The sequence below is a fragment of the Aptenodytes patagonicus genome, chromosome 7 (genome assembly GCF_965638725.1).
Source record: "Aptenodytes patagonicus chromosome 7, bAptPat1.pri.cur, whole genome shotgun sequence".
Classification (NCBI taxonomy): Eukaryota; Metazoa; Chordata; class Aves; order Sphenisciformes; family Spheniscidae; genus Aptenodytes; species Aptenodytes patagonicus.
In genome coordinates, this window is record NC_134955.1 from 396784 (window position 1) to 410609 (window position 13826).

At 65.1% G+C, this 13826-nt stretch overlaps 1 protein-coding gene across 1 annotated transcript; it reads left to right on the forward strand.

Moving 5' to 3' along the window:
* The first annotated feature begins 2508 nt into the window (after positions 1 to 2508).
* On the forward strand, positions 2509 to 13809 carry PKP3 (plakophilin 3). Its single transcript, XM_076343600.1, has 14 exons — positions 2509 to 2632; positions 5478 to 5664; positions 6701 to 6777; positions 6981 to 7708; positions 8128 to 8251; positions 8409 to 8613; positions 8855 to 9029; positions 9306 to 9423; positions 9724 to 9891; positions 10261 to 10446; positions 10728 to 10881; positions 11334 to 11526; positions 11976 to 12063; positions 12459 to 13809. Exons 1-14 carry the CDS (start codon positions 2594 to 2596, stop codon positions 12492 to 12494), a joined length of 2478 nt encoding a protein of 825 aa, XP_076199715.1. The 5' UTR covers positions 2509 to 2593; the 3' UTR covers positions 12495 to 13809.
* The last annotated feature ends 17 nt before the right edge of the window (positions 13810 to 13826 follow it).

The following is a 13826-nucleotide window of genomic DNA, read 5'->3' on the forward strand; positions in this document are numbered from 1 at the left end:
TTGCCCCTCCCAAGTCCCCTCGCGGTGGCAGGTGGCTGTGCAGGCTGGGAGGATGCTTTTGCCCGCTCAAAATCACCACTGCTGTTTGTAACACCCACGAGGGCTCAGGAAGCCCTGACCCCATGGCATGCCCTGGAGGAGAGGGCAGCCTTGCCCTGTGCTTGCAGGGAGCTTGCTCGGCAGCGTGCCGTTGGAAGCATTAGGCTAGTGCTTGGAGGAAAGGTCAGAAATCCCCAGGCAGGGCTCCCTGCGCTCCCCGTGAGACTGAGGAGGAGGATGGGTACGGGGCAAGCATCCCCCCTCTTCGGTAGGAGCGGGCAGCAGCAGCGTTGCAAGGGGCCCCTTTGCTGTTTCGTGCAGCGAGGAGGAGGAGGCAGCAGCCGTGTTTTTGATGCCCGGACGCACGCCCGGGCTTGCAGGGAGGTTGCTGAGCCTCCGCCCCATGCCTGGGCTCCACCCAGGCAGCTGCCTACACCCCACATGCTGCGTGGGGGGCTCACCCCAATGCCCCCTCAGGGCTGGTGAGCTGTGGGGAAAGCCACGAGCCGCTCCCCTTGCTCCGGCGCGCCCTTGCACGCTTGTTCGCAGAACAGTCGTGTCCGCCCGAGCTCTTTGCTCGCGTTTTCTCCTATGTACGTGGACGTGCCTGGCTGCACGCGGCGCCTCGTGAGCTCCAGCAAACCCCCTTTGCCACGGGCGCTGCTGCCGCGAGCTCCTTCTGCTCCTCAGCTGGGTCACCCTGTCCCTGCAAATCCCCTGGGCTGTAACCACCGTGTCCTTGCTGCCCTCCACCATGAGCTTTCAACAACTGTGAGCACCTCTGGGAGAGCTGAAATAGCCCGTTTTATTCCCTGTCTGCATCCCCTGGGCTCTGTTTGAGCATCCGCTGAGTTTTGGGGTGAGGATGAAGGTGGTGGGCTCAGCAATGTGCTTACCATCAGAAAACAGCCACAATCTGCTGCTCTAGGGGCTTTTTACCCCAAACTTGGTGTTTCTGGCCCCAGGATTTGCCAGGAGGGGACAGTCTTGGGCAGGTAGCAGGTTTTTCTCTCCGCACTGCCTGTTTTTTCCAGTACTTTGGAAGTGCTTTGTTGTGGGCGAGGGCTCTGCCTGTTGTGCCAGGAGTTGGCCTGTGGCTGAGAAGTCCTGGGCAGGGTGGGTGGCCCTGCGGCCCTCTGGGGCCAGCAGCGGGATCCCTAAAGCCACCTTTCCTTAAGCACAACTTTTCCAGCAGCTTCCTAGCTGGGCAAGCTCACAAAGCCGCCGGCACTGGAGTGGGCACCAGGCTCAGCAAATCCAGAGCTGCTGCTGATGCTGGAAGGGACTGGTGCCACCAGCGCCATCCCCGCTGGGGACACTGGTCCAGCCCCATTTTTGCTTGCAAAACCCCGGGGAGCAATTTGGAGCCGGCAATGGTGTCTGCTCGGGGCAGCGCTGGCAGCAAGATGCCAGAGTTTTGTTTCTTCATCAGTGGCTGAGCTGTGGTCATGGGGACCATGTGGGGACCACGGGGAGCCTCTCCCAGGCCAGGCGTTGGAGGCCCAAGTGGCAGTGGGGTGCAGGCAGGTCCCCACTTTTGGAGGAGCAACCCTGGTGCTGGGGCGAGGCTTTGGCCAGGTGGCTCGCCCTGCCCCAGGGGGATGCTGGCGAAGGTGTTGGGGCTTGTTTGGGGTGGCGGAGGCGGACACCAACCCGGAGCGGCCTTGCTATAGGGCTGCCCTGGCCATAGGGCTGAGTGCGGGGTTGGTGAAGGGCGAGGGGGAGTGCGGGAGCCTCCTCGACACCTCCGGGTTGAGAACGGGCCAAGCGTGACAGCAGTGGCCGGGTGGAGGGTCCTGGGCAGCCTCCTGCCCTACACTGGGCTTTGTCGGGGGTCACCTCTCGGCAGCCCCCAGCAAATGCTGGGTGTGCCGTGGAGCCCGGGCTGCAGTGCCGGTGGAAGCGATGGCCCCCAAACTGGTTTGGCCTGTTTCAAACGCTCCCTCTTGGCTTATCTGTCTTCAAAGGGTTCCTGCTCCATCCCACACATGCAAACACCCTCTCTGTGAACCCCTGGGGCCTGGGGGAGCCCCCTGCACCTCAAAAACTGTGCCCCCCTCCCCCCCCCCAGCTCCGTCTCCCCTCCATCTTCTCCTTTCAGCAGCCCCGAAACCCTACTTGTTGCACCCATGGGTGCCCCGTGCTGGGGGGGTTCAAGGGGATGTGGTGGGAAGGATATGTTGGACCATGGCCATGGTGGTGGGGACCAACGGTGATTTTTTGGAGCATCATGAAGGCAGCTGAGACGCGGCTCCGCTGCCTGGGATGGGGCAGCCGGGACCCCTGGGCACCCCGCTGGCATCTTGGCCGTGCCAAGGCTTTTTGTGGAGCTGCCACAAGCCCCAAAAGCGCAAACTTGGCTGCGAGGCGAGCGGGTTTCGAGCGCACATGCAAAACAACGGCAAAGAGACTGGTTGGGTAAGCTCCCGGGGCGGGCCCGCGCCGCGGCCCCACGCCTGCCGCACCGGCCCCGCCGCAGACAGCATCGCCCACCCCGTGCTGGGGTGCCCGGCGCCCGTGTAGCACCCACGGGTGCACCCGCCTGCCTGGGAGGATGCTGCAGGGCAACGGCCCTCCGGGGCCACCCAATAAGGTATGTGCCAGCTGGTCCCGCACCCATCTGCATGGCTGTCCCCAGCGCGGGTCCCCGGGGAAAGCCGGTGGCACCCGCCCTGCCACCAGTCCCCATGCAGCAGGTGGAAAGAGACAGTGCAGATGCCGGATCTGGCAGCTGCCTGCTCCTGGCCAGCTTTGGCCAAGAGGCTTTTTTTTCTCCTCTCCTCGTGCCTCAGTTTCCCCAGCGTGGCTCTTGGCACATGTGCGCTGTGGCCAGGCTGCATGGTGCTGCGTCAGCCACTCCCCGCTTGAAACGCCGATGGCACCGCACTGGCAGCCACAGGCTTCCCTGGGGACCTGGTTTTGGGGACAGGCACTCAGTGGTGCTCAGGGGGTGGGAGAGGACAACGCGCACCCAGGAGCTGGGGTCTCCCTCGGGACGTGGCTCTGTCACCCACAGAGGAAGGGATATGGGTGCCTCCAGGCTCTGTGTGTGTGTGTGTCAGTGACCGCTTTAGGGACCCCCAGACCGAGTTTATTTAACCCTGCGTCACCCTGACCATGGCCAGATCCCCTCGGGAATCCCCCAATTTTGCTCCAAATGTGGGGTTATTTTGTGCTGATTTGCTGCTTTTTAAGCATGCCAGTGCATCCCCGCTCCCATCCAACACTTTCCCCTATTAACGAGCCACTTTGAGGCGAGCGCTGCTGGTTTTGGCTTCAAACCTGCCTTAAACCCCCCCAGCCCCCCCCATGACTCCCCAGTTTCCGTCTTTAAGCTGCAGGGCAGTGTTGTACCGGGGAGGACGGGGGCTTGGAAGGGAGGCAGAGTCTGGGGGAATGGGGCTGCCAGCGGGCTCAGGGCCATCCCTGGGAGCCCCTCTGTCCCGGGGCCATCCCCGAGCCCCTCGGTGCCTGGCACGGGGACGGCAGGCAAGCATCGGCTTGCATAGGGAGCGAACCACCCTCCCCGCCTGCTCCCGGGGGAGAACCCATGATTCAGCCGGGCTCGGAGGGTTGGGAGCGCCCCACTGAGCTCTGCCAAACCCGGTGCACCCACCAACACTCCCCGTGTGGGTGGTGCCAAGGTGGGAGAAGAGGGGGGGCCCTTGGGGTTATCCCTGGGTGCTGTACCCCAAAAGGGTCAAGTGTGACCCCCAAGCAAAGGGGGGGCTCCCAGTAAACCCATGAAGTCCCTGGATGCCCCCCCCCCCTGAGCTGGGGAGGTGGGTTTCCCCCTGCATCGGTCCCCGGGCACGATGCGATGGTGGCACTGGGGTTTGCAGCCCACTGGGGTTTGGGGAGGCCATCAAAGTAGGGACCGTCACCCCAAAACACTCGCCCGCAGCTCTTGCCCTGCCCCGCCCCCCCGCCTCTGGCATCAGCCGCTGCTCCTGCTGACAGCGGCACATTCCTCAGGGACAGCCGCCCTTTTCACCCTCCTAATGAAGCACAAAAGCTGTCCTGGCGTTGTCATCACTGGGTGTCGTAAGCCCCGGCCAGCTCACCGGCCGGCAAAGTCCGTAACGCTTCTGCCAGGCGGGTTCGGAGCGGTGACGCCAAGCGCTGAGCCATGGCTCGCTGCAGAGCCGAGGCCGCGTCGACATGCTCGCCTTCAAACGGCCAAAGCCAGCACTGGCTTCTCTGGCTGATGCGCTGTGCCGGAGCCGACGGGCAAAATGCCCCGTGCCCACGAGCAGGGGCAGAGCCTGAGTGCCTGGGTGCAGCTGAGAATGGGCACAACTCAGTTCAGGAGTGAGCAGCTCAGTTAGCGAGTCAAGGGTGGAGGGAGAGTGGCGTGAAACACCACTGTGGGGATTTCAGGAGCCGTTCCTGAATACAGCGGGCTGGGGGGGGGGGGTACGTGGCATCCCCCACCACGGCCATGCCGAGGTTGGCCGGGGTGGCTCAGCGGGTGGGGCGAGCCTAATTAGTACCTGTGCAGTGGCAGCGGTTGAGTCACCCCACGTTTATTACCACCAGGCCTGCCGGCGCTGAGCCGCCCCTTCTTTTTTTTTTTTATTATTGTTGTTTTTTAATTCCCCGGCTGATTTGAAAAGCAAAGCAGGGAGGGCCTGGCCAGTAATTACTCTTAGGCGAGCCGGCCCCCCGGTCTCAGAGGGGTTTTGGTGGGCAGCCCAAGGAGGCTGGGGTCAGTGGTGGGGCTGCCCGGGGGTCCGGGGCTCTCCTGGGAGGCCATGTAGGGGTCTGGGGCTCGCCAGAGGGACAATGTGGGGGTCTGGGGCTTGCTGATGGGGCCATGTGGGGGTCCAGGGCTGGCTGGGGAGCTTGCCCAGGGGTCCGGGGCTCTCCAAGGAGGTTGCCTGGGGGTCTCAGGCTCGCTGGAGTGACAGTGTGGGGGTCTGGGGCTAACTGGCAAGGCCATGTGGGTCTCTGGGGGTCAATGGGGAGGCTGCCCGTGGTCTGGGGCTCTCCTGGGAGGCCATGTGGGGGTCTGGGGCTTGCCAGAGGGACAATGTGGGGGTCTGGGGCTCGCTGGTGGGGCTGCCCAGGAGTTGGGGGATCAATGGGGAGGCTGCCTGGGGGGGGGATCTGGCTCTCCCCACCGGGGCCGCAGGTACGACCACCCTGGACCCTCCAGGGGCGTCTGCCTCCCTCGCGCCCTCGTCCCTGCGAGGTCACCCCTGGGCACCTCCACCTGCGGCGGTGACGGTGGCGGCGGGGGCCCGGTGCGGCCCCCTCCTTCCCGCCGGCGGCAGTGGCCGAGGCGTGGCGGCGGCGGGGCGGGCCGGGTGCCTCCCTACGGCTCAGGGAAGTTGCCGCCGCTGCCGCGCTCACCTGCGCAGGGAGGCCTTGCTCGCCTCGGCCTCCGCACCGCCACCATGCAGGAGACTAACACCTTCTTGCTGTCGGCCCTGCAGCCAGAGGCCGGCGTCTGCTCGCTGGCCTTGCCCTCGGACCGGCAGCTGGACGGCAGGAGCCGGGAGGCGGCCGAGGCCCAGCGGCTGCGCAGCGCCCGCGTCCAGGAGCAGGTCCGCATCCGCATGATGCTGAGGGGGCAAGCGGCCACCCACCCCGAGGCCCCCGACCACGCAGACGGCGGCAGAGGTGGGAGAACCCCCGGACCCCCCCCCCCCTCCCCCGGGTGCACGTGTCGAAACAGGCGGCGGGAGCCCCTCGGCCGGCACCAAGCTTTGGCTCGCGCTTTGGCTTGGGGCTGGGGGGTTGCCCCCCATCCCGGCCGAGCCCCCCGAGCGCCCTGCCGCACCCCCGGCACCCAGGATGGGGGCAGCATGGCCCCAGCGTGGGCTCGTTTCACCCCACTCAGGGGTCGTGCCTCAATTTCCCCACCTGCCCCCTGGGGGGGATTTGCACTGGGGGGGATCCCACACCCCGCTTTGGGCTGGGGGGGGAGGTTTTTCTCACCCTGGCAGATCCCTCCTCGTCCCCCCCAGCCGTTGAGCAGCGCCGCTGGCTGGGCTCCAAGCTCCTCCATTTAACATCTCCGCTCGCGGCCTCCGCCCTGCTGCTTCGCCTGGCACCGGCGTGGGGTTTCACCAAGCCCCCAGATCCAAGGTGCTGGGGGACCTCAGCGGTGGGGAGAGACCCTCCCGGCACCCCGAGGGCCGCCCTGGGCATGGGTGTGAGTCACGCTCCCGTCACCGCCGGGGCTGGCAGTGTCCTCCCTGTCCCTGCCGGTGGCCCCGGGGGTGGTGGCAAGGCGGAGGGCAGCACGGGGTGCAGTGGGGCGGCCGGGTCCCTGCCGGGCTCCTGTCCCCAGGGTGGCAGAGCCGGGACTGGCTTTGGGGGAGATGCCTGGGCTGTTGATCCGGCTATGGCGGAGGGGACCTGGCTGAGCCGCCGCGTCCCTGCCAAGGTGGCAATTACTCCCCTTGCTGTCGGGGCATGATGAAAGGCAGGGAGGCCGCCGCTCGGCACTGCTGCCGCCTCTCCTGCTCCCCGTTGCCGGCAGGCAGGAGAAGGCAGAGTCCTCCCGCTCCCTTGTCCCCCTCCGTGCCATTGGCACTGCTGCGGCTCCTGAAGAAGGTCCCCCCGGGATGAGTTGGGGGGGGACCTTTGGTCCCCAAGACCACCCCTTTGGCCCCCCAGTGCTCACGTTGACCCCTCCGTCTCCGTCCTGCAGGTGGTCAGTACGGCACGACCCTGCGCTCCTCCTTCAGCTCCCGCTCCCAGAGCAATGGCTTGGACCCCAAAGCCTCGGTACGTACTGGGGCGGTTTCGTCCCCCACCCCGTGCCAGCGCCCATCACCATGGCAGCTGGGGATGCCGGCAGAGACCCAGCCGCTGGCTGTAGCTTTGGTTGTGCCAGGGGAGGCTCTTGGCTCCGTCCTTTCCTCTCCCCGTGGTGGGGATGGAGGGACAGGCTCGTGGGCACCCTCTAACCACATGCCTTCCCCCTGCAGCTGTACCAGCCGCTGGCCAAGAAGGATTTCGGCACGCTGAAGGGCAGCAGCTGGTCCTCGCGCTCAGCGGTGGACCTCACCCCGCACAAGCGGATGGCGACCATCAGCAACGGGGGCCTGGCGAAGGGCCGGGGCTACAGCACCGGCTATGCCATGTCGCAGGCTGCCAACACCTCGCCGCGGCCCAGCTCCTTCCACGAGCGCAACTACCGGCCCCGTCAGAACTTCGACACCCTCTCGCTGCGCTCCCTGCGGCTGACCGACGGGCCGCTCCAGCCCACCGCCATCGCAGATGACCGCTATAGCGTCATCTCAGAGCAGCTGGATCCCGTGGGTCACCGTCCCCCCTACAAAAGCCGAGTCAACGGTGGCTTCGCCCGCTCCTACACCTTCGAGAGGCAGATGAGCGCCGGCTCCACCGCCAAGGCCGCCTCTGACTGGCTGGAGGGTGGCGAGGTGACCCAGAGCCGCACCATCCGGGCGCCTGCCATGCGCACGCTCCAGCGCTTCCAGAGCAACAACCGGTCGCGGCTTAGTACCGGCTCCTTTGGCAGCATCCAGGCAGCCTCGCAGGCAGGCATCGGGAGCTCGTACATGGGGATGGTGGAGCACAGCTCCCGCGCGCCCTCCATGCACAGCCTGGCCGAGTCCAGCCACCACCTCCAGGACCAGCGCGCCATGGAGATGTACAATGGGCACAGCACGCTGCTCAGCCACCAGTCGGGGGGGTGAGTGCCAATGGGGCTGGTCCGGCACTGGCTTAATCCTTGTCCCCACCTTAGTCACTTGTCTGGTTGAGGGCAAAACCCTCCACCTCTTGCCTGGAGTTACCTTGCTGCAAGGGATGCAGGAGGAGGGGTGAGATGGTGGGCACAATTTGGCCCCGTAGTGATGGACCATGGCATGGGTTGACCTCCAAGCATGTCCTGCATGTGGCCTTAGCTCCTCTCATGGACACAGCCTGAGACATGAGGGTAGGAAGATGCTCATTCAGCTGGGTCTGGAGTCCTGTGCCCCAAGAGTGTGGTGGGGAGGGAGATGGGTTGACGCATCTCCTCTGAGATGCAGAACGTGGTGGGGTGGAGAGGTGGAGGACTCCTGTGGGATGCTCTGCTTGGGCTCTTCCTCACCTGCCTGTGGCTTCCAGGTTTGATGACATCGACCTGCCCTCGGCAGTGAAATACCTGATAGCCAGCGACCCCAACCTGCAGGTCCTGGGCGCTGCCTATCTCCAGCACAAATGCTACAGTGACAGCAACGCCAAGAAGCAGGTGAGCACCCAGGAGCCGAAAGGGAAGGGGCTGTCCCCAGCCCCTCTGCCATGGTGGGGCACCCCAGGGAGGGTGGAAGAGATGGAGGGAGCCCCAGCCCCCAGCTGAATGGGAGAGGGGCTGGGTGTCTCAACCCGGCTGGGCCGTCCCCTCCCAGGCCCGCAGCCTCCAGGCCATGCCCAAGCTGGTGAAGCTGTTCAACAGCCCCAACCAGGAGGTGCAGCGCCATGCCACGGGTGCCATGCGCAACCTCATCTACGACAACGCCGAGAACAAGCTGGCGCTGGTGGAGGAGAATGGCATCTACGAGCTCATGCGGACGCTGCGGGAGCCTGACGACGAGCTCCGCAAGAATGTCACAGGTTGGAGACGATGGCAGGGGCGGGCAGGGGTCCTCCTCCCCTGGGGGTGGCACATGGTGCCCCCACCCCATGGGTAAAGCTGGGATGACACTTCATGGGGATGACCTCTTTTGCATCGTTACCCACCCTGTCCCATGGCTGCTCCTGGCTGTGGGTGGTCGTCGTGAGTCCCCTGGGGAGGTGAATCGGGGTGGACGTGCTCTCCAGCCATTCCTGGGACTGAGGATCCCCCTCTGCGCAGGGATCCTGTGGAATCTCTCCTCCAGTGACAACCTGAAGGATCGCCTGGCCCGGGACACGCTGGAGCAGCTCACGGACCTGGTCCTGGTCCCCCTCTCTGGGCTGGGGGGTTCGGGTGTCATCCAGCAGAACCCCTCAGAGGCGGAGATCTTCTACAACTCCACAGGCTTCCTCAGGTACCTGCTCTGGGCCGCCTCCGGTCCTCCCACTGTGGGTAAAGTTTTGGGTGGAGGAAGAGAGACACCATCTGTGCTGTATACATAGGGAGCAAAGTCCCCAGGCCTCGTTTCTGGGGTCCCCATCCTTTGCAGCAGTTGTGCATCAAGGCAAAGCCTGGTCAACCCCATGGGAGAGGTATTAGCTGCTCTCCCTGTGGTGGTGCCCAGTGGCAGGAGGAGGGTGGCCATGGGGAAGCCCCTTCTTGCCGTGACGGACCTGTGTTCCCTGTGCAGGAATCTCAGCTCTGCCAGCCAGCAGACTCGGCAGAAGATGCGTGAGTGCCATGGGCTGGTGGACTCCATGATCCACTACGTGAACAGCTCCCTGGAAGTGGGCAAGTCAGAGGACAAGGTGAGCCCCGGGAGCTGGGTGCTGGGAGGGTTTGGGTGCCCTCAGATGGGGTGCTGCTCCCTCCCTCCTGGCAGCTTCCTGGCCAGCTGCAGGTACAAAGGTACGTCTTGATGTGACGGTGGGAAAACCATCTGGCTCCATCTGGGCTTACTGGGCACAGTGGGGCACCGCTGGTGTCATCGGGGTGACTCTGGCCATGGAGCCCCATGGGATTGCACTCCAGGGGATGTGCCAGCTGGAGATGCCCTGGCAGGCAGCACAAGGACTGACACCCTCACATCCCATCTCCCTCCCGCCCAGAGCGTGGAGAACACCGTCTGCGTCCTGCGCAACCTCTCCTACCGCCTGTACGACGAAATGCCCCCGTCCTCCCTCCAGCGCCTGGAAGGCCACAGGAGGAACAACAGCAGCATGGTGACGGGGGAGCTGGTGGGCTGCTTCAGCCCCCAGAGCAAGAAAGCACGAGAGGTCAGTGGCTGGGAAGTGGTGGGCACCATGGCGGCCGTGTCACCTGGGGCGGGGTTGGCACTGGGAAGCAGCTGGCAGTGGAGGTGACGCTGGGGCGGAGGTGGACGCCGGCCTCGGCTGATGGGTGGGACACGCAGGTGAGCTCAGCCGAGGGTGAATCAGGTGTGTGGGGTGAATTAGGGTGCCAAACCCCCACTTTGCTATGCCATGGGACATGACGCAGCCAGGGTGACCTGCCAGGTCACTGCCAGCCTGGAGCTGCCCAACGGTTGAGGCCAGGCACGAGGGGAAAAGGGGACACCAGCAGTGGGGGATACTGCAGAGGGGACATCCTCTGTGAGTCTAACACTGCTGCCCCTATCCCCGCAGCACTACCTGAATGCGGACATCGTCACCTTCACCGAGGTCTCCAAGGACCCCAAGGGCATGGAGTGGCTCTGGAACCCACAGATTGTGGGCATCTACAACCGGCTGCTGCAGCGCTGCGAGCTCAACAAGCACACGACGGAGGCGGCCTCGGGCGCCCTGCAGAACATCACTGCCGGGGACCGCAGGGTGAGGGCGCGGGAGGGGAACGTCTGCTGGAGCTTGCCCTGTCTTGCCTGCTTGTCTCCACCACCTGGCCAGTCACAGCTGTGCCCGGGGAGGGGATGCACCTCCCTGCGGGTTGGTACCAGCCTTTCCTGGGTGGGGGACGTGACCATCGCGCTACTCACCACCCGGGCATGGGTCACCCGACCTGGCCCTGTTGAGCAAGAGGAGGAAGAGGAAGATGGGGTGGGAGGCAGCCGGTGGGTCCCCGGCAAGTGTCTCCAAGCGGGTGTTTGCCTTGGCAGTGGGCGGGCGTGCTGAGCCGGCTGGCCCTGGAGCAGGAGCGCATCCTGAACCCCGTGCTGGACCGCGTCCGCACCGCTGACCACCACCAGCTGCGCTCCCTGACGGGGCTCATCCGCAACCTGTCCCGCCACGCCCGCAACAAGGACGAGATGTGTGAGTGCTGGGGAGGGACGGGCAGGGCCAGGGCTGCGGGGAGGAGCCCGACAGATGCCCTCCACCCTTTTCCTCCTTGGTCTGGCCTCCAGTTACCTCCAGCCATGTCTCAGCACCTTCCTGCCTGCTGCATCCCTCCTCGCAGCTGAGTGAGCGGTGGCCAGTCCATCCCCCATCCCCAGTAACCGAACACATCCCCCCCTCTGCCTCCAACCCCACCACCGCACTTGGCTTTGCCCCTGTCCCCCAACCCCTCTCCCAGGTGCCAGGGAGTCTCAGCAGAGACTCCAGAGAGCAAAAGGCTTGAAGATGTCCCTGGTGCTGCCCCGCAGGTCCTTGGTTGGACCCTCTGTCCCCTCATTGCCCCTGGGAGGTTGTAGGGTTCCTCCCCAGGCTGCCGCGTGTCCCCTGGGTGTGGCCACCAGCCCTGACGTGATGCCTTTGCCCACCAGCGACCAAGGTGGTCAGCCACTTGATCGAGAAGCTGCCGGGGAGCATCGGGGACAAGGCGCCGCCCGCTGACGTCATCGTGAACATCATCGCGGTCCTCAATAACCTGGTGGTGGAGAGCCCCATGGCCGCTCGTGACATCGTTTACTTTGATGGTCTAAGGAAGCTCTTCTACATCAAGAAGAGAAGGGACAGGTGGGAGCTCCCTCTCCATTCTGCCATCCCAGCTCAGACCTGGGGTCCAGTCCTGCTCTCCCCTTCCTCCTCTGGTCCAGCGAGGTGGAAGAGGGTCACAACCAGTCTCCCTTCCCAAGGCTTGGTGTTGGGAGTCCCCAGACCAGCTCAGGGTGGCCTCATGGCCACCTTCCAGCCCTTTGCCACCTCCTCAGGACACCCCACCACAGGGTTGTCCATCACTGCAACCACCTTCTTCCCATCTGGGTGCTTCCCACCTCTCCTGCCAGAAGCGCTTGCCACCCTGCCCATTGCGGTGGGCTCCAGCCTTTAGTCTTCTGCCTCTTCCCACCAGCGCTAAGTCCTCAGCCCCTCCGGGTCCTTCTGGGGTGGTATCCTTAGGCTGATGGGCACCCACCATCCCATGGCTAGTGGTATCCAAAGCTCACTGCATCCTGTCCCTGTCCCAGCTCGGACAACGAGAAGTCCTCCAGAGCAGCAGCCAGCCTTCTGGGCAACATGTGGCAATACACCAAGCTCCACCGGGACTTCAAGATGGTACGTACCAACCTCCGGTGCCTCCTCCAGCCGGCGGGATCCTGGGGTGGATCCTGAGGGTGGATCCTAAGAGAGTCGAGGCCAGGGGCTTCACCCCGGAAGGCCATGCCACCCAAATGCTTCCAGGCATATGGTGGGCCCCAACTCCGTGCCTCCCCCTCCTGAAGGGGTAGGGATGTCCCCAGAGCATCGTCCCTGTGGTGGCAGCTGCACCGGTGGGGTGAGGACAGCCACGTGCCCAACATGGGGACAGCGTGGCCCTGTCAGTGCCAGAGCAGAGGGGGTTTGTGTTCGCATTCCCACTGCCCAGCGAGGGGTGGGCAGGGGTGTCCTCGGGAAGGAAAGGTGATGGCGCTGGTGTCCCCCCGTGTGACGGGTGGCCTGTCTCCTTGCAGAAGGGGTACCGGAAGGAGGACTTCCTCGGCCTGTGAGGACAACCCCCGGGAGCCAGACTGCCCAGCCCTGACTCTCCCTGCCGGGATGCTCCTCGCTGCCGGCCATGCCCTGGGGAGGCTGCTCGCCGCTGGGTCCCCGCTCCATAGCGTAGTCCCTGCTGCGTCCCTCGCGCCTCCCCCCCTCCACCAGGTCCCCCTTCCCCGGGCGGGGGGACACTTGTCCTCCCTCCTGCCGCAGCCTTAAACCCAGCGACTGCTTTTTGGCTCTGCTGTGGGGCCCCACTGGGACCCCAGTTAGTTGGGGACAGCTCTATGGCACCCAAGGGTCCTCAGCCTCTGGGGACCCTGCCCGCTCCTGAGGAGCCGGCTGCAAAGCTCAGCTTGTCTCGTGGCTCGTCGGAGAGGCAGGAGCTGCAGGGCTTTGGGGAGGCTCCTGCAAAGCAATGCTGGTGGGAATGGGGGCTTCTGGGGGCACCCCATCCCAGCTCCCCGAATCGCGGTGCACCGGGGGCTGGGAGGGTGCCGATGCTGCCATGCCGGTGCGGGGCGCACCGTGGGTTGCACATGCTCTGCCCTGGCTGGGTGGGGATGGGGCTTCGCAGAGCTCAAGGGGGGTTGTGGGAGGTCTGAGGTGGCTTCCCAAATTTTTATGGGGTTGGCACTGTGGCTGTAAGGAGCTGGGAAGTGGCATCAGCAACGTGGTGCTGAGTCCCCCCTTTGACGGGGATGTGGGGGGCTGCGATTGAGGCTGCCCATGCCCTCACTGCGAGAAGCCGGGGGATCCATCCCCACCCGTGCACCCCGTGGGGACTGTGCCTGTGCAGGCAGAGCAGCCGCTGCTGCTCCTTGCCGGCTGCTCTGCTCAGGGCTGGGCCTGGCTGGTGCTGCATAAGCAGGAGTTGGGCAGGGCCAGCCGGCTTGTGTTTGCTGGGCAGCGTCTCCCCGCAGGGTGGGGAGATGCCCTTGATGCCCGGCGTGGCTGGCACAGGTGGGGCAGCGGGTCCAAAGCTCTCCCTGCCGCAGCGGCGGTCAGGCCAGGGTGTGCGGGTGGGCTTCAGGGTGGCTTTGGTCTGCCGGCGGGTTTGGGGCTGGGTGGGGAGACCCTGCACTTGGGGGGCATTGCGTGCCCTGTTTGGGAAATGAGGTAGAGTAGGTAGAGGGGGTGGGAGGGTGGGGGAGACCAGGCGGCGCTGCCAGGAGGGGCTGCATCCAGGGCTGTTGTGGCCCCCCTCAGTGTGCCGGGACCCAGCACGGTCCAGGCTGGGGCATCACGGTGCGTTTGTCTCCCCAGCTGTCTGTGTACAAACTCCCCGAGCCCTATGTATCCCTGAAATAAAAACCTTGAATGATGCCCGCTTGCCCCCATGC

Bases quoted from the DNA above. Each gene is read 5' to 3' on its own strand.
- PKP3 (XM_076343600.1), top strand. From the start codon at position 2,594: ATGCTGCAGGGCAACGGCCCTCCGGGGCCACCCAATAAG. The intron at 6,778-6,980 runs GTACGTACTGGG...TTCCCCCTGCAG, and splicing joins GCTTGGACCCCAAAGCCTCG to CTGTACCAGCCGCTGGCCAA. The intron at 10,882-11,333 runs GTGAGTGCTGGG...TTTGCCCACCAG, and splicing joins CCGCAACAAGGACGAGATGT to CGACCAAGGTGGTCAGCCAC.